Here is a 25,346-nt window from a genome sequence, read left to right on the forward strand (position 1 = left end):
AGCCCAAATGTGTAAAGTTTTGTTTACAAAAGCAAAAAAATGATTTTTAAGATTTATTTGAAACATAGTATAAAGCATAGTAAAACCAGTATTAATGAAAGCAATGTTGATCTTTCTTAACATCTCTGGCCTGCATTTTTGCTAGGAAATAGATTCTGAAAAGTGTGTCAAGTGGTGATCAATGAAAAATTTAAAGAATGAATTTTATTACTGCACTGCTGCTTTATTTCATCTGCAGTGCTCTCTCAAGTGGGGTGCCGGCAAAAGAATGGGAGCCTTTCAAACAGGAATCTTGCTTCCAAAAACCTAAATCTATCGAATGGTGGTAGGAGTAAAGGTGGGGACTGAGTTGAAAAGAGCGTTAAGAGTCCTAAGGGAAGCAGCTTTCTGCAAATCCACTCATTACTTCTGTAAATAATTGTTCTACTCTTTTAAATCTAAATTCTATGTATCTAAGAATTACTAATAAGGTTCTGTTAAATCTTCTTTCAGATCTGGTGATCTTCTGACTTCCAGAAGCTGATCTACCAACTTGACTCACAGACCCAAGAGGAACTGACCAGCAAGGCCTAGGAAGATCCTCCACGTGGAAGATGGCACAGGGGTGAAGAACCAATCTCAGAGATTCCAGGCCATCCTTGACTACACTGGAGAACTCAATTTAGAGACCTTGCATCATGGACCATTGGGAATAAGCATCCAAACAGCAGGAGCACTGGAACCTACCCCCAAGGGCCAAACTGTACAGAGGCTCCACCTACCCAAAGAATCCTTCCATCTTATATATTTTATCTTCTCCCCTGGCCTATCAGGCAGAAGATACAAAAGCCTGAAAGCATAAATCACCAGGCTCAAGAAATGCATCTACTTCACTGTTATTGGACGACTGAATGTTTCCCTCATAGGATAAAATGGACTCTTGACTTTACAGTCTACCTCATTATGATTTCACAGCTTATTGCCTTCCTGCACAGCATTTTCTCTGTAGCCGTTGAACCTTATTCTGCATTCTGTTATTGTTTTACCTTATAATGTTTCAATACACTGTAATGATTTGATCAGTATGTACAGTATAAAACACAAAGCTTTTCACCATCCCTCAGTACATGTAACAATAATAAACCAATCAAATTCCAAATCATAATAGCAGCATGTGAGAACATACAGTATATCACCACGGTGATAGGCAGCCATTTTCACATTTCCCAAGACTCAATTGTGTGGTTAAATTGCTGGCATTTCTTAGCATAGATAATGGCAATTTGCAAGACCTTGATGTACTTGCATAAATCTTAATCTTAGAAGCCACACTTCACTAGCAATTTCTCAGATGTTCATGTGTGCCCCACAGAGAACAAAGGCAGAGAAACAGATTTTTAATGTTCCTCACAACTTTCTCCAAGGAATCTGTGACGGATTTGACCTGACATTACATTTGAGAGTCCAGTCATTTGATGGGTCTGTAGGCTAAGTGGTGTAAAAGTTGTTACAACATTTAAAATAATATACATTTTGTTAAAAACATTTTAACCATTTGTGTTTGCAACTATAAGCAATTTTGTTTATGTATACAATATTTCATTTTTAGGCTTTTAAATGTTTTGGAATATCAGAAAACCTTAACAGCTTTAAGAGATGGCAAGCCAGGGTGAGTGGCTTTGCCAACTATCAAAGGCCTCCAGAACAATTCCGTGGTTTGCATTTCACTCTGTATATTATTTAAATACAGAGAAGATCATTTTGTGGAAGTGGGAACATTCAGACAAGTGCAGGCGATAAATCCTGTTCAAGAAAAATTTGGACCAACAAACCTTGCCATGTTACTTTGTCAACAGTAATGTGGAAACTTCAGCTGCTGGAACAAGAACATGACTGGGGTGAAGACAGTAATTTTGAACTGCTAATATCCAAAGTCCCATATGGGAACACAAAACTGGAATGCACTCAAAGTAGAGAAAACTCCCTTTCACAGATGTTATTGGCATGTAAAAAGATCTGTAAATTTATTTGCACTGAGTCCCTTTGGTAGTCTTATAAAAATTAAAATCATGAATAGTGGGCATCTTCTATAATCTTTGAGGTACAAATGATTTTGTTAAGTGTTCACACACTTATTGTGGGTGCTTTGTTAAAATATATATTAACATTTGTGCACTTAACTAAAATTTTATTTGCAAAGTCCTTCAAGGAATCAATGCTTTAAATTTATTATCTTGCCTGCCATTGTGGAATTTATTTTCTGTCTTTTTAAATGTTTAAAAATAAATTGTTGCAGTTCCAGCTTCCAGTTTTAGTGCACAAGATAAAAAATGGATTTATGCGACAGAAAAGTGGGCAAGCCAACTAAATGGAGAAGTCAACAATTCTCAAATACCTTTGCACTGAATAATGCAGTTTGAAGTTATAGGTCAGATATTATAAAATGAACAAAAGTTTCAAGGATTTTATTTCAGCCAGTCCAACCAATGCAGAATAGCCTCAACCCTCTGTATTTCAGCCTCCTCACTTCCAGCCATGGCGATAAACTTTTGTCTTTGTAGAGGTGCTATACCTGTTTTGTCTGTCAAGTCCTTGAGAAGATTGTGAAATCTGTAGATCATTAAGTTGTTTTAAAAGTACATTGCTTAAAGGGGAATTACATGTTGCAGATTTCAATGAGAGCCACTCGAAAAAAGTACATCTAGAGGTATTGTCCGCAGCCCACAGAACATTGCCATGGTGCCATCTTGTTCCATTTGCCTAGACCCATCTTTTTACTCTTTCACCAGTTATGAGTAAACTTGGATATTCCTTCTAAATGAAAGCAATATGAATCAAGTTTTCACCAACACAGCTTTCTGCAGAGCTGGCCACTGCTATACAGTAAAACAATAAAGTCTCCACTGATAACAGAAAGTAGTGCTGTGCATATCAGCAGCACAGATATATATGAGTAGCTGAGGACTAATAGAATTGTAAAAATGCAATATCTTCCCACATTGCAATCACCAGGATCACAAACTAAGCACCAGGATTACAAACTATTCACTAACCAATTGGGCAAATCCTCAATGGCCTTCATAAAATGTATAGATGTAATACTGACGTAACCATAAACAATAAAATGAAGACATTGTATATTGTCAGCAGTAGGCAGGTAGGACAAAGAAGTCAGTGATTTTGTTCACCTTTATTAGAAGAATACTTATATTAAATTGTTGTTTGGTTGTGAACAGTTCATCACATCCTGCTGATAAATCTCAGCCTCCTGGTACATCATTAGTAGACATAATTCTACTATGTTTCCTTACTAGCTATGTGTAGCAACAAGATGGCACCAGTGACCATTGGCAACTTTCTTTGGACTGCAGAAAGTTGTTCTAGATTTCCTCTTAAATACTCTTTTTTTAAAATTACTTTCACTACAATCTGCAGCATGTAAATTTCCTCTTAACAATGGACTTCTAAATCACAATGATCTATTGCTATTTATTTATATTTGCATTTGCAGTTTGCTTTCTTCTGCACTCTACTTGATCTTTCATTGATCCTGTTATAGTTACTATTCCATAAATTGCTGAGCATGCATGCAACCTGATCAGTAAACAACTCCAGCCCAGATTTATTTTTAAAATTAATGTAACTTTACTTAGCTTACACATTTAAATATCACTTAGTATGTATTTGACACCAAGAAATTAGAAGCATTATACATTGAATAGTTTTGTATTCTTGCTGCTTAACAGACAATTTTTATGTCCATACAAGAACAATAGTGTAGATACGTCACACAAGACTCTACACAACAATACGTGTAACCTAGGTCAATTAAGTTGAGAATTACTGGAATAGCTGTTTTATTAGAAAAACAGCAACTAGGGTAGACATTTTAAACTCCTTCAGGCTGGTTCATGATTCACAAGATAATAAATTATATGTTACCTGAACTATATACGGTACAACTTATTTTGTCCCATGTCTCTCAATAATTCTGGTTAATAAAAATCTATCAAATATCAGTACCTATTGCCATTAACAGACAATGACTTTGGAACACTTGGAAAGTCCAATCACTCCCAGCATATAGGCAGAGACTAAAGATTGCAATGGTGAAGGAGGTGGCGGAACACTTACAGGGCTGCTTTGAGGCTGAACAATATTCAGGGACTCATCTTCGAATCTGAATTAATATGTCACAGTTGTAATTAATTTCATCAAGATCTGCATGAATGAGTGTGTGCCTTCAAGAACAGACCAGACATAACCAAACCAAAAGCTGTGGATGAACCAAGAGGTTCATAGTCAACCGAGGGCTAGATCTGTGACATTCAAGACTAATGATCCAGAACTAAACAAGAAGTCCATGTACGACCATTATATGTATCATTATATGTAAACAAGAAGTCCATGTCAATGCTATATTTCAGGGGGAAAAGCAATTCCAATTGAAGTTTGTGACAGAAACAAATGCACGTCAGCTCTGTGGGGTTCATTTCCTACAAAATGAAAACTAACATTATGAATGGCTGTGCTGTTTCATTGCCAGATGAGCACAATGCCTTTTATGCAGGTTTTTGAAGGGCAGAATAAAGCTGCACCTGTGCAAATCCCTGCAGCATCTGGTGAACCTGTGATCCCTGTCTCAGAGGCTGACGTTAGAACCCTCACAAGGCATCAGGCCCTGATGGTGTATCTGACAAGGCATTGAAAGCCTGCACAACCAACTGGTGGGAATGTTCAAGGACACCTTTAATCTCTCACTGTTGCAGTCAGAGTCAGAGGCTTTGAAAGTTTAGTCATTGCAAGAATCAATTCACGTCTATGCAGAGACCTGGACCTGCTGCAACTTGCCTATCACCACAATAGATCTACAGCAGATGCAATCTCATTGGCTCTCCACTTGGTCTTGGAACAACCTGGACTATAGTAATAATTATATCAGGCTGCTGTTTATTGATTACAACTCAGCGTTCAATACCATCATGCCCTCAGTTCTAATCAACAAGCTCCAAAATCTGGGCCTCTGTACCTTGCTCTGCAACTGGATCCTTGACTTCCTCACCGGGAGACCACAGTCAGTGCAGATTGGAATTAACAACTCCTCCTGTCCGACAATCAACACTGGTGCACTGGGCATCCATCATTAAAGTCCTCTATCACCAAGGACACGCCCTCTTCTCATTGCTACCATCAAAGAGGAGCCTGAAGTAACACACTCACGATTTCAGGAACAACTCCCGCCACCCCCCACCATCAGATTTCTGAATAGACAATGAACTCATGAATACTTCTTCACTACCTTTTTGCTCTCTTTTTGCATTACTTAATTTTACTGTAATTTGGTGTTTTTATTAGTGTATATTGCAATGTACTAATGCAGCAAAGCAACAAATTTCAAGCCAATTATGTTAATCCACATTCTGATGGTAACAACAGTTGGGAGGTAGTGTGTAAAAGTGTCTTTCTAAAAGCCTGTTCCACAATTTTAATGTTATGCTTCTCAACCTCAGGTTGCCCAATTAATGAATATAGTCTATTTTCTATTTACTTTATAAATATCCTATTGAGCAAATCACCACTCAATCTCCAAACTTTAAGTAATAACTACCAAAATTCTTCGAATTTCATGTTTACTTTGCATGCACAATGCACCAGAGGACGGACCATTGAAACACAAGTAGGCTATTTGACCTCCTCTGCCTTTTTCACCATGCAATGAGATCCTGGCTGGGACCCAATTCCATACACCCACCTTTAGTTAAGAAAAATCAACCAGATTTAAAGTTAACAACTAACATAGCATCATTTATTTTTTTTATGGAAGATAGTTGCAGATTTCTACCATCTTCAGTATGTAAACATGTTTACTTTTGAAAGGTTTCAAGTTTTATACTGTATTCTTTTGCTCAGAACTGCGGAATTCCACTGGTAAGTCATTGCAGTATTCTGTATAAAGGACTGTACAGACATCTTCAGTTTGTCCAGTCAGCAGCTGATCTGCACTTTTATCTTTCCTCTCTGACCAAAAAGATAAAAAGCAAGAACCACAGAGATTTTTTCTGCTGTTCAAATGCTTTGCATCAAACAGCCTGGTACATTGCTCTGCAGATATAATTGAGCTGTCTCGCTCTCTGTTTGCTGATCACAAGCTTCTTACATTCAGCTTCTGGAAGAAGCATGTATAACTCTTGTCCTGGTCCATTAAGTGGATTGAATATTATTATTAAATAATAAAAAGAGAAAGGAGAAATCCACTCAGCAACACAATAAACAACAGAGGGAAACAAAGTCAATGTTTTAGGTCAAAGATATTTTGTCAGGACTGAGGAAGAGAGTAAAGCAAATCTGTTTTAAGCTGCAACAAGGGTGGGAAGGAATGGATAGAGTGTATCCCAACCACCCTTCTCTCATCTTCACTGTAATTTACTCTTGTGCATTACACGGCCACGGTTAATCCTGGGGAAGAAACTTAAAGGAAGACAAATGAGATTCCTATCATTGTCTGAACTCAGCCTCCCCAAGATGCTCTTTTTCCACCAAAATCTAGTGAATGTCCTGGATGTTAATATGATTTACTTCCCGAGGAATATCAGCACAACTATGCTAACTGTATGTAATCTGTTCCTTTTCTTGTACTAGAAAGAAACCCTTTTAATCATGTAGCTGTCATACAATGATCCACATAAAACATGCACTGAATCCTCAGCAGAAAGTCGGTTTTGATCATCTGATGCCATTTAACTGAACACATGATGCCAAACAATAACAGATAGGCACCTGGATTAGGAAGATTCAGGCAAAGAAAATATTCCTAATATGGTTTTTCTAACATGCTGAGAACTTCAGGATCATATGATGCTTGAAGCCACAAGAAGGGCAAGACTGACATCCACTTCCTGATGCAGTATCCCTATGCGGAGAATACGTGTAGATGCGTGTTGGTATTTGTCTCACTCTGTCACCTGAATGTATCAAAGCAAAATACAACTTAAGCTACAAGGTAATTAACAATGGGATATTTCAGCTGAAGGGACTATCCCAACCAATTATCGTTGATTGTCAGGCTCCAAGTTTCAGGAATACCTATTGCAAGACATGAGTAAAATGTAATCCATGTATTTTCCTTTTAGGTCATAAAAGGAAATGCTACTGTGTGAGGCTATTTCCTAACACCACCTCCAAACTTTTAAATGAAATCGTATTTCCTCATATTTAAAAGTCACACCAGAGAAAAGAAACTACTTCATGGGAACCTGAAATTTTAAGTCCTATGGAAAACCACTTTCTCAGTTTTTTGCTGCAGATATCCAGGCATAACCAGCTTTTTAAAATACCAGACCTGGAAAGAGAGAAACCGTACACAGAGGTCCGGCACAACAAATTGTTGGATCTAGTGATTTCTGATCTGCAGATTCTTTGAGGAGTCCATAAATGAGTTGAAAACTTGTTGCTTCACAATTATTTATTGAAAGTTTAAAACAAAGGAACAGGCACAGATCACATGGCAATTGTTTTACTACTAAGAGATGGGCAGAAAATAAAGAACCAAGAACTAGAAAGGAAATTTTTGTAGAAACAGACACTTCTATACTTAGCTAAGGCAAATCCCTAAGATAAGGGAGGGCCTATTGGAAGACATACAGGAATAGCATGTTTAACACTTAGCCAATGAACAAATTGAAAAACGATAAACAGTTATATCATTTTGCCACCAGGAGGTGGCGTCTAACATCAAATATTGTGAAAAATAGAAGTCATATGTTAGTGAAACTACAAATTCAGTTTTGCTAAAAACTCATTAATTCAATTAAAACCTTATTAAAAACATAAAGAACAACCAATTCCCATGAAACTGCCTCCACCCACCGTTTGATTCTAAAACACAATTTGAATCACTATGTCTGAAAATTTAGAAGCAGGAAAACTTTAAAGTATCTATATTACAGAGTAATCAAAAACTATTTCAGTTGTATATTATCAAAGAAAATACACATGTTCTTCAAAGCATGTATAGTATTATGTCATGATCACCTTCAAACAAACACAAAAAATGTAGATTATGACCATACATATTAATATAACTATTATGACTTTTAATATTTGGTAACTCCAGCATCCAAGACTGAAATGAATTCAATTAAAGAAATCTCATTCATCAGTTTGATGTAGATTAGCAACTTCATTACAAATGTGGTCAGTCAGATTAGTTATGCCTTTGGAGTAGTCACGTACCTAGGTGCAACATTCCTTATTTATAAGTGCGCATGTCCCCCTTCCCTCCCTACCAGGAGATCTAATGCCACATGCTTCTGAAGAACCAATTTGTGCATACTAACCATTTTCATTGTTAAGGTGTCAGCAATGTCATTGCTCACCTTTTCTAATGCTTTGGAAACTTTTGTAATCTCTCTTGTACTTCTTGCAACCCCATAGGGTGGAAATAGGATAGCTGCAAAGTGTTCTCCATTTGAAATGGCTGATTTCTTTCTAGACTCGGATGGTACAGGTAAGGGTGGGTGGGTGGGTGTGGGTGTGGGTGTGGGTGTGGGTGTGGGTGTGTGTGTGTGTGTGTGTCTGTGTCTGTGTGTACGAGCACCTCATGGCAGGGAAAACATACCCTAGATACCAAGATTCTAACCAATTATGTGAGAAAAATGCATAGGCACCACTTCTGCACAGAATGTGGTGTTCCATGAACTTAGACCATTTCTGATAATATAGAGTATGATTTCACAAGCTGTGCTCTACTGGAATGGCAGCTTCTGAACTCGGGCATAGAGCAACTTTTATGCTAAGTACATGATTAGCTTTGAAAAGAACAGAGATGGTTATCTGGGGCTAAATACGGATAAGGTCAGATGCGTCGTTTCTCAAGTCATGTTGATCATATTCATATCAATGACTCAGTTTGAGACGATATGTGGGGGGATATGGCGATTATATATTCACATCCCTTGTCAGAATGATGAACTGCAGGTAAAGTATCTACATCACTATCACTGAATGTTTTCTGAAGAGGGAACCTACTTCCTCTGGATATGCAGGAATGCCTAGCATTGGTGAATACTTTCAAGTGTGTGGTATGTATAGACATAGCCAACAATCCAAATCATTAAAAGCACCTGCATATTCATGCAATACCCATAAATATACATTATGTGTCATTTCAACTGGCACATCATGAGTAGTGGAAGTAGGACGCATAACAAGAGCAAACTGCAAAATAAAATCCATAATATCCAATAATTATCAATTTGCTTGAAGTCATCTCACAGCACTTATCTTAATATGATGTCACTTTAGCTTGCTTGTAGTGGCTGGCATGTGTCCACTTACTCTTACCATCTACCTTGACTGTCAAATCGGTAATCAATAGTACTTGGTAAGGGCCTTCCCCCTGAGCTTCCAGTGGTTCCTTATGTGATTTCTTAACTAAGACCCACTCGCCAAGAATCAGTGTGCCCTCCTCCCAGTGGGCCACTCCACCCTATGAGAAGCAGACTGAACAGCTTGGGTTAATTTCACACAGTAAGATTCTTGGTAAGACTCTTGGCAGTATGGGGTATCAGAGGGATCTTGGGGTCCGAGTCCATAGGACACTCAAAGCTGCTGCGCAGGTTGACTCTGTGGTTAAGAAGGCATACGGTACATTGGCCTTCATTAACCGTAGGGTGCAGCAGACATTTACAAGGATGTTGCCTGGATTGGGGAGAATGCCTTTGAGAATAGGTTGAGTGAACTCATCCTCTTCTCCTTGGAGTGACAAAGGATGAGAGGTGACCTCTTAGAGGTGTATAAGATGGTGAGAGGCATTGATCGTATGGATAGTCAGAGGCTTCTTCCCAGGGCTGAAATGGCTAACATGAGAGGGCACAGTTTTAAGGTGCTTGGAAATAGGTACAGAAGAGATATCAGGGGTGAGTTGTTTTTTTTTACATAGAGAGTGGTGAGTGTGTGGAATGAGCTGCCGGTGATGGTGGTGGAGACGGATACGATAGGGTCTTTTAAGAGACTCCTGGACAGGTACATGGAGCTTAAAAAATAGAGGGTTATGGGTAACCCTAGGTAATTTCTAAATTAAGTGCATGTTCGGCACAGCATTGTGGGCCAAAGGGCCTGTATTGTGCTATAAGTTTTCTACGTTTCTAATAGTCAACTAAGCTATCTGCCATAATGTGTATATCAGTCTCGCTGAGATTGAGGGCTCCCAGAAGTGATGTAGGAGGCTGTTACCACTCCAATGGACTCAGTTTTGTTTTCTTGTTTGGGTTTGCTTTGATGCTACACAAAATAAAAGGAAGAGCTGCAGGCCACGGTATGCTTTCTTCGTGATACTTAGTCATTGCTTGATGATGCCATTTATTCTTTCAGCTTGTCATAACGACTCTGGATGATGTGGACAGTGAAAAAACCAATCAATGTTCATCAGTCGACATGATTCTTGACAAACATTTCCAGTGTAATGTGTTCCTTAGTCAGAGTCAGTGTGGCATGGCAAACCACATCAAGGAATAGAGTCCTTAATCAGAGCTTTGCCTGTGAGTGTGGCAGTAGCTTTTCTTGCCGGGATGGCTTACACCCATCTTGAACATTTAGATAGATAGATACTTTATTCATCCCCAAGGGGAAATTCAACATTTTTCCAGAGTCCCATACACTTATTGTAGCAAAACTAATTACATATAGTATTTAAAATATGATATGCATCTAAAATCACCCTCCCAAAAAGCATTAATAAATAGCTTTTAAAAAGTTCTTAAATAGTTTACTAAAGTGCATTGAGTGGTAACTTAATCTCAGTCCTAACCCCGGCACTTTAACATGTATTGCCCCTGGTGGTTGAATTGTAGAGCCGAATGGCGTTGGGGAGTAATGATCTCCTCATCCTGTCTGAGGAGCATTGCATTGACAGCAACCTGCCGCTGAAGCTGCTTCTCTGTCTCTGGATGGTGCTGTGCAGAGGATGTTCAGGGTTTTCCATGATTGACCGTCCATGATTTATCCACTATTACTAGGATATCTGAATATCCTTGGTACTTTGGTAGAGCAATGTAGTCCATTTGTAGATGTAAAAATGGACCAGATGGGCAGGAGTACTTAGTTGAGGTAAATGATCCACGGTTTGCTTTCTGGCACGCCATGCATCTCTCAACTGTTCGTCGAGCTTGCATCCTGAAATTTGGATTCCACCACCACTGGGAGAATCTGTCAATCATCCTTCGCACTCCAGTGCGTCCTAGGGAGTGTATCTGCTGTGCCAGTTAAGGAAGCAGTCCTGTTGGGGCTACTAGTCTGTGACTAGTGCCAAATCTCCATACTCCATCATCATTTTCTAACCAGGATATCTTCTCTTGGTCAGTCCATTGATTTTGCATTTTTCAAATACCTTGTATGTTCGTCCATGATATGGAGTTCATCTTTGTTTCTATAGTTTCAGTTATCGGGTTTTTTTCTATTTCTTTATTCCTTCCCCTGCTGCCCTTTTCACAGTTTCGTCTGTGACTGCACTTGCATGGCTTCTCATGTGAGTGATTTTGGTGTGACCACTACATTTTAATACATCAACTTCTGACTGTAGTTGTATGACTTTCATATGTTCTCGTACTAGTTGGCCATTCTTGATTGGAATCCTCACAGCTGTAAGAAATCAAATGACAGAATTTACATGTTATCTTGTTTCGTTGGGGTTGTAGCTCAGATCGAGAATGCTATGAATTCTATTTCCAATCGTTCTGTGGGTAAGCAGGTTTAGACAGATGGTTCATCTGTACTGATCTTATTCAGACTTTGAAATCCCACTCCACTTGTTTGGCTGTTTGCACGAGATCATGTTAAGAAATGGCAGTTTCACTCCAATTTGCTTTTCCTAGCCTCACCATTTCATGAACATCAGTTTCAAGCCCTCCATGAAGGCTGACTTGAGGGGGCCATATGTGGATTCTTCTGTATTAGGTTTCAAAGGTACATTGAATGGCAGAGAAATGTATATACTATACATCCTGAAATGCTTTTCTTTGCGACCATCCACGAAAACAGAGAAATGCCCCCAAAGAATGAATGACAGTTAAATGTTAAAACCCCAAAGTCCCCCCAGCTCCCCCCTCCTGCGCGTAAGCCGCAGCAAGCAATGACCCCTCCTCCCCACACCAGCAAGGAAAAGCATCGGTACCTACCACCGAGCACTCAAGTGGGTCCCATTCCTGTAAAGAACCGAAGTCAGTGTGCAACTTCGGGTCAGGGTCTTTGAAAGAACCCTGAAAGAGAAAAATAGAGATATTAAAGGCGGAAATAGAGCTGTTTCCAAAGATACAAGCAAAGGAGTCGCCGTTAGGTACCATTGACTCTCCTCAGCTCCTTCCTTTTTAACTTCAATTATTCTTTGAACTCCTGAGTAGCTGATCCAAACTTCTGAAGCCTTTTGTTTGCAATCAACCACTTTCCTCCAATCAATTCCCGTTGGGGCTTATTCTTCCTAGTAAATACTGTGTATCCTCTCCTATATCATCCTCAACTTAATGGGACAACTGTCTTATTTGCTGAGGAGACAACATGGTAGCCAAAATTTGGATGCCATCATATGGGTGCAATTATATATGGTTTTAATTTAAGTTCAGTCAAAGTCTGCAAGCTTCCTTTTCTAGTATGCGGAATTTCTTTGGACCATTTGACAAGATTTTCTGTGTCTGGTGGCTGATGGGAAACCTCCTATCTCCTTTAGTAATCTCTAATTTCATTCTTGTGTGCTTTCAATCCCGTAGTTTTTAATTGGGACATGTCGTGACATGGTGGCCTAACCGATTATCTCATCACAGTCACCATCACTTGAGCTACCAGAGGTCTCTGTTGAGTTGTTATTTCCATCTTGCAGTTTCTTGGAGTTCCCAAGGTGCCACTGTGTCTGGCTGGACAATACAGTGTTTCAGGATGCTGCTCTGTTCATGATGCTGTTCTTAGACTATCACTCAGTGTTTAACACCGTCAGTCCTACAGACCTGATCAATACGCTATGGAACTTAGGTCTCTATACCTCCCTCTGCAATTGGATTCTCAACTTCCTAACCAGAAGACCACAATCTGTGCATATTGGTAATAGTATCTCCTCCTTGTGGACGATCAACACTGGTGCACCTCAGGGATGTGTGCTTAGTGCAGAGAGTGAGCAATTTCAAGTTCTTGGGTGTCAATATCTCTGAGGATCTAACCTGGTCCCAACATATTGATGCAGCTATAAAGAAGGCGAGACAGCAGCTATATTTCACTTGGAGTTTGAAGAGATTTGGTTTGTTAATTAAAACACTTGAAAATCTTCTGTAGATGTACCATGGAGAGGATTCTGACAGGCTGCATCACTGTCTGGTATAGGGTGGGGAGGCTACTGCACAGAATCGAAAAAAGCTACAGAAAGTTGTAAAATTAGCTCTACCTTGGGTATTAGCCTCTCTCCACAGTATTCAGGACATCTTCAAGGTGCCTCAGAAAGGTGGTGTCCATCATTAAGGACCCCATCATCCAGGACATGCCCTCTTCTCATTGTTACCATCAGGCAGTGGGTACAGAATCCTGAAGGCCCACAATCAGTGATTCAGGAAATGCTTCTTCCTCTCTGCCATCTGATTTCTAAATGGATGTTGAACCCATGAACACTAACAAGAGAAAATCTGCAGATGCTGGAAATCCAAGCAACACACACAAAATGGTGGAGAAATTCAGCAGGCCAGGCAGCATCTATGGAAAATAATAGTCAATACTTTAGGCTGAAATCCTTCATGAGGATTGGAGAGAAAATAAATGAGGGATAGAGTTGAAAGGAGGGAGGAACAGTGTGGTAGGTAAAACGGGGGGAGGGTGAAGTAAAGAGCTGGGAAGTTGACTGGTGAAAGAGATACAGGGCTGGAGAAGGGGGAATCTAATAGGAGAGGTCAAAAGGCCATGGAAGAAAGAAAAAGGGGGAAGGGCACCAGAGGGAGGCAATGAGCAAGTAAGGAGATAAAGCAATGGAGGGAAAAGTGGATGGGAAGAGTGAAGGGGGGGGGTGGGAAGGACTTTACTGGACATTGGAAGAATGAATATTCATGCCATCAGGTTGGAGGCTACCCAGACGGAATACAAGGTGTTGTTCCTCCAACCTGAGTGTGGCCTCATCACGACAGTGGAGGAGGCCATGGATAGACATATCAGAATGAGAGTGGGAAGTGGAATTAAAGTGGGTGGCTACTGGCAGATTCTGCTTTTTCTGGCAGATGGAGTGTAGGTGCTTGGCGAAGCGGTCTCCCAATCTACGTCAGGTCTCTATACAGGAGGCCATACTGGGATCATTGGACACAGCATATGAGCCCAAACAACTCACCTGGAAGGACTGTTTGAGGCCCTGAATGGTAGTGAGGGAGGAGGTGTAACACTTGTTCCACTTGCAAGGATAAGTGCCAGGATCAGTGGGGAGGGACGACTGGACAAGGGAGCCCTGTGTGGGGGGTGGGGAAGATGTGCTTGGTGGTGGGATCCCTTTGGAGATAGCGGAAGGTGCGGAGAATTATGTGCTGGACGCGGAGGCTGGTGGGGTGGTACATGAAGACAAGAGGAATCCTAACCCTGGAAGGGTCGCGGGAGGATGGGGTGAGAGCAGACTTGTGCAAAAAGTTGCGGTTGAGGTCAGCGTTGATGGTGGAGGAAGGGAAGCCCTTTTCTTTGAAAGAGGACATCTCCTTCATTCTGGAATGAAAAGCCTCATCCTGAGAGCAGATGTGGCGGAGAAGGAGGAATTGAGAGAAGGGGGTGGCATTTTTTTACAAGCAACAGGGTGGGAGGAGGTATAGTCCAGGTAGCTGCGAGAGTCCGTGGGTTTCTAATAGACATCAGTAGATAAACTGTCTCCAGAGATAGAGACAGAGCGATCAAGAGGAGGGATGTGTTGGAAATGGATCAGGCAAGTTTGAAGGCCGGGTGGAAGTTGGTGGCACAGTGGATGAAGTCGACGAGTTCAGCACGGGTGCAAGAAGCAGCACCAATGCAGTCGTCGATGTAGCGAAGGAAAAGTGTGGGCCGGCCACCAGTGTAGGCTTGGAACATCGACTGCTCCTTATCGCCGACAAACAGGCAGGCATAGACACGACCCGAGTGAGTGCCCATGACTACACCTTTTGTCTGAAAGAAGTGGGAGGGGCCAAAAGAGAAGTTACTAAGAGTGAGGACATATTCCGCTAGGACAGGCGTCGGCAACCCGCGGCTCTGGAGCTGCATGCGGCTCTTTCATCTCTGTGCTGCGGCTCCCTGTGGCATTGGAAAATAAATGATGAGTATTTAATTAAAATGTATTTTATGTTAGTTTGTTAGTTTTTGAAATGTAATTCTAAATTTGAAGATTATGGTGATCTTGTACAATCTAAATAAAACGTGTTTTTTGTCACTATTAATATATGTCACCACTGCCAATTCCTAACACCCGCCAGAGCGCGATTTCTTTAATTTTTCGATCCAAGGTAGGCTAACTATGGAGAATTCTAAAAAAAGAAAAGTGACTGAAGAAAACAGAAAGCAGATTCATTTGCTTTCACTGCTGACGAGACTGGTTTGCTTAATATGCAATGAGAAACTAGCAAACAACAAAAAGTCAAAAGTCGCAAGACATTTCCAGAATAAACACGCAGCCTTTGCTCAAAAATATCCGGATGGAGATGAGAGAAAAAAAGCCATTTCGGAACTGATGCAGAAGTTTGATCTGAGCAAAAATAATTTCAAGAAGTGGATGATGTCTGGAAAATCAATGACATATGCTAGTTTTGTTGCCGCTCAGGAAATAGTCAGGCATGGGAAGCAGTTTACAGATGTGAATATATAAAAGAATCTTTCATTAAGATTTCAGAACATCTATTCACGGATTTTAAAAACAAGAGTGAAATTGTGCAGAAAATCAGGGATATGCCCCTCTCTGCAAAGACTGTCAAAGACAGAACCATAAAAATGGCAGAAGACATCACAAGACAGTAAACTAAAGACATCAATTCAGCTGTGGCCTACTTGATTGCCTGTGACGAGTCTAAAGACAAAGGTGATATTGAACAAATAGCGCTGTTCTGCCGGTATGTAAACTCTGCTTGGAGTCCTGTCGATCTTGGATCCACATATGTATGTGAGCAGGTGTTCTCCAACATGAACTTTATTAAAAACAAACATCGCGCACGCCTCACAGATGACAGCTTGCGATTCTGTGTAAAGATGAAGGTGACAGCATACAGCCCTGATGTGCTGACGCTGTGCGCTGAGGTCCAGGAGCAGAAATCCCATTGACCAAGTATGATAAATATTTAAATTGCCTATTATTTTACATATATTCAAATTTTTTTCATTGTTCAGTGAAATAGTCCTTTTATTTTTCAGGTTGACAGCTGGCTGATGTTATTTTTGGTTTGCTGCTGGCGGACAATTTAAGTTTGGCGTTTTTCATAAATACAAGAAGGACTCAAATAGACATTGAGTATTTTACCTAAAAGTAACCTTCAACCCAACGTCTTTTTTTCGGAGTTCAAAAAGTTTTTGTTGCATGCAGAAATGTAATTTCGTTTTCTCTGCAGGAGTTCATCGATTTCATAAATGCAACACATTATAGTTTATACATAGCATAAAGGCAAAAAAACACTGTATGCAGTGTTATTTCATTTTAAATGTCAAATGGGTTTTGTGGCTCCCAGCGTTATCTTTTCTGTGGGAAACGGGTCCAAATGGCTCTTTCAGTGGTAAAGGTTGCCGACACCAGCGCTAGGCGAAGGAGAGAAACTGATTGGGTCTGGTGTACAGAATGAAACGGAGAGCTTTGAACCCTTCCAGGTGGGGGATGGAGCTGCACAGGGAGCGGACATCCATAGTAAAAATAAGATGACAAGGGCTAGGGAACTTAAAATCTTTGAAAACAGCCAGAGCGATGAACACCCTCACTTTTATTATTTCTGTTTTTGCATTATTTTAATTTAACTATTTAATATAAATATATACTTCCTGTAATTGATTTTTTTTCTATATTTATCATGTATTGCATTGTACTGCTACCGCGAAGTTAACAAATTTCACCACGTGTACCGGTGATATTAAACCTGATTCTGAATGGCTCCGGTTGAATGACTCGCTCACTGGGTTGGCAGAATCGCTCACAGAAGGTACCTGCTTGCTGGCGTACTGTTACTTTGTTTGAATTTGCCCTGTAACTCTGAAAAACTGGCCTCGATAAGGCTAGGTTTATCATGCTGTTTTCCCAGTCGGTAACAAGTTATATACCGTTATACTTTTCACTGTCTGTCAGACTGGTCCTTCAGCATGTTATACATTTCTTCCTTTTCCCCTAATCGATACTTAATTGATAATCTATTTGCTCAGTCAACTCGTCATGCGCTCGTTTTAGTTCACACACTTGATTTTAAAACTCGGCACGTTCGCGTTTAAATTCATTTATTTAACTTTCTAGTCTGGCAAACTCGCGCTTTCTTAGCTCTGATAATAGCGCTAGCGTCCAGCCAGATTTCAGAATCAGACTCAGATTTAATATCACCATATGTCGTGACTTTTTAAAAAAATTCTTTTCAACGTCACTAGTAAGCCAATTTTCACTAGTCTCAGCATCAATAGCACATTTCTTCTGGATTTTGTTTTCGTTAAACTTATCAAATTCATATACACTATTCAAGTAAGCGTTTAAACCCTCAGTAATCGGTTCTCTCACAGCTAGAGATTCTGCAGTTTGTTTCTCAACTTTGCCACTGTTCAAGTTCGATGTCAATGACTACTCTTCACTTAGACGTCAATCAGTTATCAGAATCGCAACCCCAAACTAGTTATAATCCAAAACATCAATAGAGACACGACCCAAGTTTTACCAGAACAGCACCTAAAATATCAATAGAATCGAACCACAGTATAAATAGACTGATAATACGAATTTTTTAAATAGAGCTGTGCCCAAAAGGTATCAGTCGAGTCACGAACCCAATTATTTTACTGGAGTTGTGCCCAAAGGGTATCAATAGAATTGCCACCCAGAATATTTAGCACGAATTCGCTACAAATAAAGTAAAATAGTTTTCTTCTCACTCTTAAAACTTCCTTCAGATGGAATAAGAAGGCAGAATCAGACGATTTATCCGACAATTCAGGGACGGAGGATGTTCTTGCCTCCTATTAAGTGCCCACTCAAAGTTCCTTCGCTGTTTTAAGTATTTTCAAACTCTTTTTCATCATCATTCTTGCCGACTGCGCCAAAATTGTCGAATCGGAAAACACCAGATCCTAAATAAATTATTTCCAGGTGAAAAGATTCAAAGATGATCACAGTCTTCTCCAAAAAAAATACAACGTACTGCAAAAAAACGGGGTGCACGAATGTCTACAAAGCAAAGTGGACCCTGGACTCAAAGATGATCCCATTATCCTCAAAAACGCAGACACAGAAAGATGTGCGTGCAGGGGATTTCTGTGAAACAAAGTGCCTCTCAAGACTGCCTTGGTCCGGAAGGGACTTTGCCAGCCATGTAGGTCTTGGCCCTGATTCAATGAGTCGTTCGGCCATCTTCGCGTCGCCGTCTGGTGGCGTCATCGGTCGGCGCCGAGGCTGAGCTCGGAACGAAGATGAGCGGCCGACGGGCGAAGTTCGATCTTGTTCAGGTCTGACAGTTAAATCGTTTTCGGGGTGGGGGCTGGGAGCGAGTATGAGACAGTAAAATAACCCCCCCCCCCCCCGTTCTCGAAAAATGACAGAAAAGCACAGAATAGTTCCTCGTTCAAGTATAAGTGTAATTCAAGTTTATTAAATTCATCGGCTTACGACACAGAAACAGGCCCTTCGGTTTACAGCGATGATGCTGATATTTAATAACATCTGAATTAATCCGTTTACCAGTACGGGGCCAATAACCTAAGCTCTGTGATTGCTTATTTCTTAGAGGTGAGTCTCGTCAGGCAGCCAACTGTGTGCAGTCAAATCCTCCTCTTAGCTCTTGCCTCAAAGCTATACTCTGGTTTTAGACTCCTGTGTTATGGAGATGTTTCCTACTATTCATGTTATTGATGTGCCTCCTTATTTTGTGTACACCCATCAGATTCCACCCACCCGTGCCTTCTCTACTCCCAAGTGAAACAACCCTCTTCTATCAACGCTAAGTCTGAAACACTCCACACCAGGCAATATCTTCTCTGCATCACCTCCAGTGCAATTACATCCTTCCAATAATGGAATGACTATTCAGCACACAGTATGCTAGTTGTGGGCAAAGTAATGTTTTATAAAGTTGCACAATAACATCCGGCTCTTACATTCTGTGCTGTGCCTAATGAAAGCTGTGCCGCCTTCATTATGTGCAGCCACCTTCAAGGTTGAAGCAACAACTGTTTATTCCTTTCCATAGTTGCTGTCTGACCTGCTGAGTTCCAGCATTTTGTGTGTGTCGCTTCAGGGAATTTTGGTCTCCATTCCACCATATTCCCTACTATTCATTGTGCATGTTGTAGCCTGTTGAGTCCTCGCCTAATACCTATCAGGATTAAATTCCACCTACCATGGATGCTGCCTGACATGCTGAGTTCCTCCAGCAATTTGTTTGTGTTGCAGAATTCCTTGTGAGTATCATCCTAAAGCTATTTTGCACACATTCAACAGACCACCAATTTGCGTCACCTTCGAGCTTACTAATCATACTTTCTACGTTCTTATTCAAATCCTTAATATACATAACAATTAGGAGCTACCCCAACACTATTCCCTGTTATACACTACTGGTAACAGATTTTCATTCACAGAGTAGCCACCAAATTTTATTATTAAGCCAATTTTATAATTAAAATAGAAAATGCAGAAAACCCTTAAGGAGGACAGGCAGCAAAACAAAACAATGATTACAGTCTGGGATCCTTCGTCACAACTGGGAAAGAAAGAAAGGGAAGTTTGTTTTCAGAAGCAGCAAAGTTAGGGGAGGGATCGTAGAAGAAAGCACTTATGGTGAGTTCAAGCAGAAGATGAGAGTTGATTCTTTGGGCACAATAGAGACACCCAGTTGGTATGTTGCCTTGCTGGTGCCAGGATCAGGGATGGCTCAGATCAGTTCCATGGCATTCTCAAGGCTGAGGGTGAGCAGCCAAAAGTCTTGGTACTACTGGCACCAATGATATAGGTAGACAAGGTGAGGAGGTCCTAAAGAGAGATTTTAGGGAGCAAGATAGAAAGCTGGAAAACAGGACCTCAAGGGCAGTAATCTCTGGATTGTGGCCTGTACCACATGCCAATGAGGGTTAGAATAGGATGATTTGGCAGATGAATGCATGACTGAGGGACTGATGCAAGGGGCAGGGGTTCAGATTTAGGGATCATTGGGATTTCTTCTGGGGATGGTACATCCTGTACAAAAGGGAGGGGTTACATCTGAACCCAAGAGTGTCCAATATCCTTGCAAGTTAAAGGATTGGGAAGATTTTACAAACCAACAGAAGGCACCTAAAATCAGTAAGAGTGTAAAGATGGAAAATATTAAAGAGGATACCAAAGGTTTCTTCACATACATAAAGTGTTAAAGAGGGGCGATAGTGAATATTGGACCACTGGAATACGATGCTGGAGAGGTGGTAACGGGGGACGAAATGAATAAGTATTTTACTGTAGTCTTCATTTTAGAAGACGCTGTCACTGTCAATGGTGGAAGTTCCAGGCGTCAGGAAGAATGATGTGTATGAAGTTGCCATTACTAGGGAGACAGTACTTGGGAAACTGAAAGGTCTGAAGGTAGATAGGTCACCTGGACCAGATGATGTAACCCCAGGGTTCTGAAAGAGGTCGCTGAGGAGATTGTAGAGACATTAGCAATGATCCTTCAAGAATCACTAGATTCTGGAATCATTCCAAAAGATTGGAAAATTGCAAATATCACTCCACTCTTCAAAAAGGAAGAGAGGCAGATGAAAGGAAACTATAGGCCAGTTAGTCTGACCTCAGTGGTTGGGAAGATGTTGGAGTTGATTGTTAAGCATGTGGCTTCAGGGTACTTGGATGCACATGATAAAATAAGCCATAGTCAGTACAGTTTCCTCGAGGGAAAATCTTGCCTGACACATCTGTTAGAATTCTTTGAAGACATAACAAGCAGGATAGACAAAAGAGAATCAGTTGACCTTGTGTACTTCAATTTTCAGTAGGCCTTTGACAAGGTTCCACACATAAGGCTGCTTAACAAGTTACAAGCCCATGGTATTACAGAAAAGACTTTAGTATGGATAAAGCAGTGATTGATAGGTAGGAGGCAAAAAATAGGAATGAAGGGAACCTTTTCTGATTGGCTGCCAGAGACTAGTGGTGTTCCACAGGGGTCTGTGTTGGAACCGATTCTTATTACGTTATATGGCAATGATTTGGATGATGGAATTGATGGCTGTGTAGCAAAGTTTGCAGATGATATGAAGATAGGTGGAGGGCCAGGTAGTTTTGAGGAAATAGAGAGGCTGCAGGACTTCAACAGATTAGGAGAATGGCCAAAGAAGTGGTAGATAGAATACAGTGTCAGGAATTGTATGGTCATGGTCTTTGGTAGAAGAAATGAAAGGGTTTACTGTTTTCTAAATGGAGAGAAAATATTAAAAAAAACTGAGGCACAAAGGGACTTCAGAGTCTTTGTGCAGGATTCCCTAAAGGCTCATTTGATGGTTGAGTTTGCGGTGAGGAAGGCAAATGAAATGCTAGCGTTCAATTCAAGAGGACTGTTATATAAAAGGATGTAATGTTGATACTTTATAGCACACTGGTGAGGCATCACTTGGAGTATATTGAGCAGATTTGGGCCCTTCATCTTAGAAAGGATGTGCTAAAACTGGAGAGGGTTCAAAGGATGTTCATAAAAATGATTCCAGGATGCAGTGCCTTGTCATATGAAGAGTTTGATGACTCTGGGCTTTTATTCACTAGAATTCAGAAGAATGATGTGTGACCTAATTGCAACCTATTGAATGGTGAAAGGCCTTGATAGAGTGAACATGGAGAGGATGTTTCCTATGGTGGGAGAGTCTTAAGACCAGAGGATGCAGCCTCAGAATAGAGAGCATCGTTTTAGAATGGAAATGAGGGGGAATTTCTTTAGCCAGAGAGAGTGGAGAATCTGTGGAATTCTTTGCCACAGGCAGCTCTGGAGGTCAAGTTTCTCTGTATATTTAAGGTAGAGGTTGATAGATTCTTGATTGGTCAGGGTATGAAGGGTTAAGGGGGGATGGCATGAGACTGATGGACAGACAGACTGACATACTTTATTGATCCCGAGGGAAATTGGGTTTCCGTTACAGTCGCACCAACCAAGAATCGTGTAGAAATATAGCAATATAAAACCATAAATAATTAAATAATAATAAGTTAATCATGCCAAGTGGAAATTAGTCCAGGACCAGCCTATTCGCTCAGGGTGTCTGACACTCTGAGGGAGGAGTTGTAAAGTTTGATGGCCACAGGCAGGAATGACTTCCTATGACGCTCAGTGTTTCATCTCGGTGGAATGAGTCTCTGGTTGAATGTACTCCTGTGCCTAACCAGTACATTATGGAGTGGATGGGAGGCATTGTCCAAGATGGCATGCAACTTGGACAGCATCCTCTTTTCAGACACCACTGTCAAGAGAGTCCAGTTCCACTCCCACAACATCACTGGCCTTACAAATGAGTTTGTTGATTCTGTTGGTGTCTGCTACCCTCAGCCTGCTACCCCAGTACACGACAGCAGACATGATAACACTGGCCACCACAGACTCGTAGAACATCCTCAGCATCATCTGGCAGATGTTAAAGGACCTCAGTCTCCTCAGGAAATAGAGACGGCTCTAACCCTTCTTGTAGACAGTGTCAGAGTTCTTTGACCAGTCCAGTTTATTGTCAATTTGTATCCCCAGGCTGAGAGGAAAAACGGATCAGTCGTGATGAACTGGCAGAGCAGACTCAAAGGGGCAAATGGTCTAATTCTGCTCCTATATCTTATGAGGCGTCACATATTCTGTATTTAATACTGAATTCTCCAACTTTAGGTAACTTGCTGTTTCTTTCATTCCGTATCAGAACTGGCCATTTCTGCCTGTGACCATTCTTGTTTAGGTTTTCTTGTGCTATTTTTTATATTCTGGCCTACTGCACATTATCTTTCTATTAACAATGGATTATACAAAAGCATAATATGCTTGTAACTGACCCCCAAATGACCCGAACAGATTCTCATACAGAACCTTATCAAAGATCTTACTTGAAAGTACATGTAGACTACATCATTTGCAATGCCCTGATCAATGTGTTTCATTTCTTCTTTAAAAAAATTAAAACTCATCTGTCAGGATCTATCCCCATCAAAATTATGCTGGCTATCCTTGATTAATCCCTGCCTTCGCAGTGAATTCATAGGGATGGTTTTGAGTGTAGAGAGCGGATTTAGGATTAGTTTAAGGTTTAGTCTGGAGTTTGGGGTCCAATTAGAGTATTGGCTAGTCCAGGGTTCAATACCGAATATTGAAGTCTACAGGCCGATCAGAAGTTTGTGTGGGAGGAAAGAAAAGGGGCTTGTTCTGATATCACTGCTTTTTGCTTCTCGAGTTCTGTGTTGTTCTGCCGAGTATTGTAGGCATATGATGCTTGTGCCAGAATGAGTAGTGACACTTGTGGGCTGCTTCCAGCACATGCTTAGGTGTGTTGGTTGTTAACACAAACAACATATTTCACTACATGTTTCCATATGAAGCCTCTGTCAGTCAGAGTTGATTATGGATGTTGCATCCTAGCTGTCTAGATATGCAAGCTAAGGCAGTACAATATGGAAAACAAGCTGTTTCCCATGTAGCAAGCTCCCCCTCCACGCATCTGATGAACCCAAAGGAATGGCAGAGACCAATACAATTTGGTACCAGCAATGTCACAGCAGTTGCCAGACAGCATTGAATTAAATATAGCTGGATGACTCCAGCTCCAGATTTTTCGCTCAGGGTTTATTCCCAAAGCCTATAGCCGCAAGGCAACAGAGATTTGAGATCAGTTTTCCTTCTCCTAGATGAGCTGCCAATCATGGCTGAAAAACCCCATCTACCTGAAGCAACTAGTTCTAAGGAGCTAGTAACCCACCTTTGCCCCTTCTCCTGTCAGTTCCACTAGGCTTAGTAGCTAAGCCACACGTGAAGGCCAGGAGTTGGACTTGGTTGTTTGAGACTACTTTAGGTGCACCCCATGGAAGCATTTAATAAGCAGTGGGAGCTTGTCCCCATTACCACCCCCAACTATAACAACCTTATGGAATCAATAAATAATCTGAATCTAAATCTATAAATTAATTCTTCCCCTCAAATGTTGTCAAATATCTTACCCCATCACTGACATTGGACTTGAAGGCCCATTTCCACCTATTGTCCTTCTTGAATAAGAACCTTTCAGCTAGCATTTCTTCTCTGGTCAGTAAAGATCAAAAAAATCCCTAGGAAAAGAAAAGCAATGAAACCACAAATGCAGCCTGAGAAACACCTCATTAATTCTCAAGTACAGATTTATTACATACCCGGGTATAAATGAAAAGTATAAGCCTTGAAAATTAGCTTGTTTTCAGCAGCAGTGCAATACATTACATGACCAAGTCAAGTCAAGTTGCTTTTTATTGTCATTTCAACCATAACTGCTGATACAGTACACGGTAAAAATGAGACAATGTTTTTCAGGGCCATGGTGCTATATGAACAATATAAAAACGACACTGAACTCTGTAAACCAACACAAAAACTACACTAGACTACAGACCTACCCAGGACTGCATGAAGTACACAGAACAGTGCAGGCATTACAATAAATAATAAACAAGACAATAGGCACAGCAGAGGTCAGGTTTGTTGTCCGATGGCTTGGGGGAAAACCTGTTACATAAATAATCAGCTTAATGGCGGTGTCCGGGATTCCATCTGTTTCTGTACTCCTGCCGAGTATTTCGTTGCCACAGATGTAGTCCAATTTAATGTCAATTGGAGAGCAGAATGTACGGGAGAGCCGGCCGGCTAGGGCTTGCTTTTATCCTGGCATGGACTCCTGCCTGCTCGCCTTGCTTCCGCTTCCTTGCACACCGCTTACGCTGTCCCCACCTCGGGCCACTGGCATCAGGTGACTCCGAGGACTGCAGGCCAAATTCCCTCAGCAAGCCGAGGTCACGTAATCTAACCAGCAGATTTTCATGAAGGTTTGCTTTTGAGCGATCTCTGTATCTGGCGATGGTAGAGAGCCACTCTGTTATCCAAACATAAGACAAACGTAAATTACATGAACTTAAATTAGCAAAAGTTATATGATGGAGGGGAGAGCTGTAGCTGTGACGTAACTGACTGAATCCACCATTCTTTAGTCTTTTGGAC

The 25,346-nt window shown here is 40.9% G+C and overlaps 1 protein-coding gene and 1 long non-coding RNA gene across 4 annotated transcripts in view; one reads left to right on the forward strand and one right to left on the reverse strand.

The window, feature by feature from the left end:
- Positions 1-7,435: 7,435 nt before the first annotated feature.
- LOC132379549 (uncharacterized) lies at positions 7,436-18,543 on the reverse strand. The gene is made up of 3 exons (XR_009507454.1): positions 18,055-18,543; positions 12,153-12,233; positions 7,436-11,616 (listed from the first exon to the last, which is right to left on the reverse strand). It is a non-coding gene; the product is annotated as an uncharacterized LOC132379549 (long non-coding RNA).
- A 10-nt stretch (positions 18,544-18,553) lies between these two features.
- Positions 18,554-25,346, forward strand: part of fra10ac1 (FRA10A associated CGG repeat 1) — a 70,204-nt gene continuing 63,411 nt past the window's right edge. For all 3 annotated transcript variants that reach the window (XR_009507453.1, XR_009507452.1, XM_059947576.1), the window contains exon 1: positions 18,554-18,624. Coding sequence is in view for 1 of the 3 variants with exons in the window: in XM_059947576.1 (XP_059803559.1) it covers positions 18,589-18,624 (36 nt within the window). In the remaining 2 variants the exon portion in view is untranslated. The remainder of the gene's footprint in view (positions 18,625-25,346) is intronic.

Source organism: Hypanus sabinus, chromosome 22, assembly GCF_030144855.1.
Source record: "Hypanus sabinus isolate sHypSab1 chromosome 22, sHypSab1.hap1, whole genome shotgun sequence".
NCBI lineage: Eukaryota > Metazoa > Chordata > Chondrichthyes > Myliobatiformes > Dasyatidae > Hypanus > Hypanus sabinus.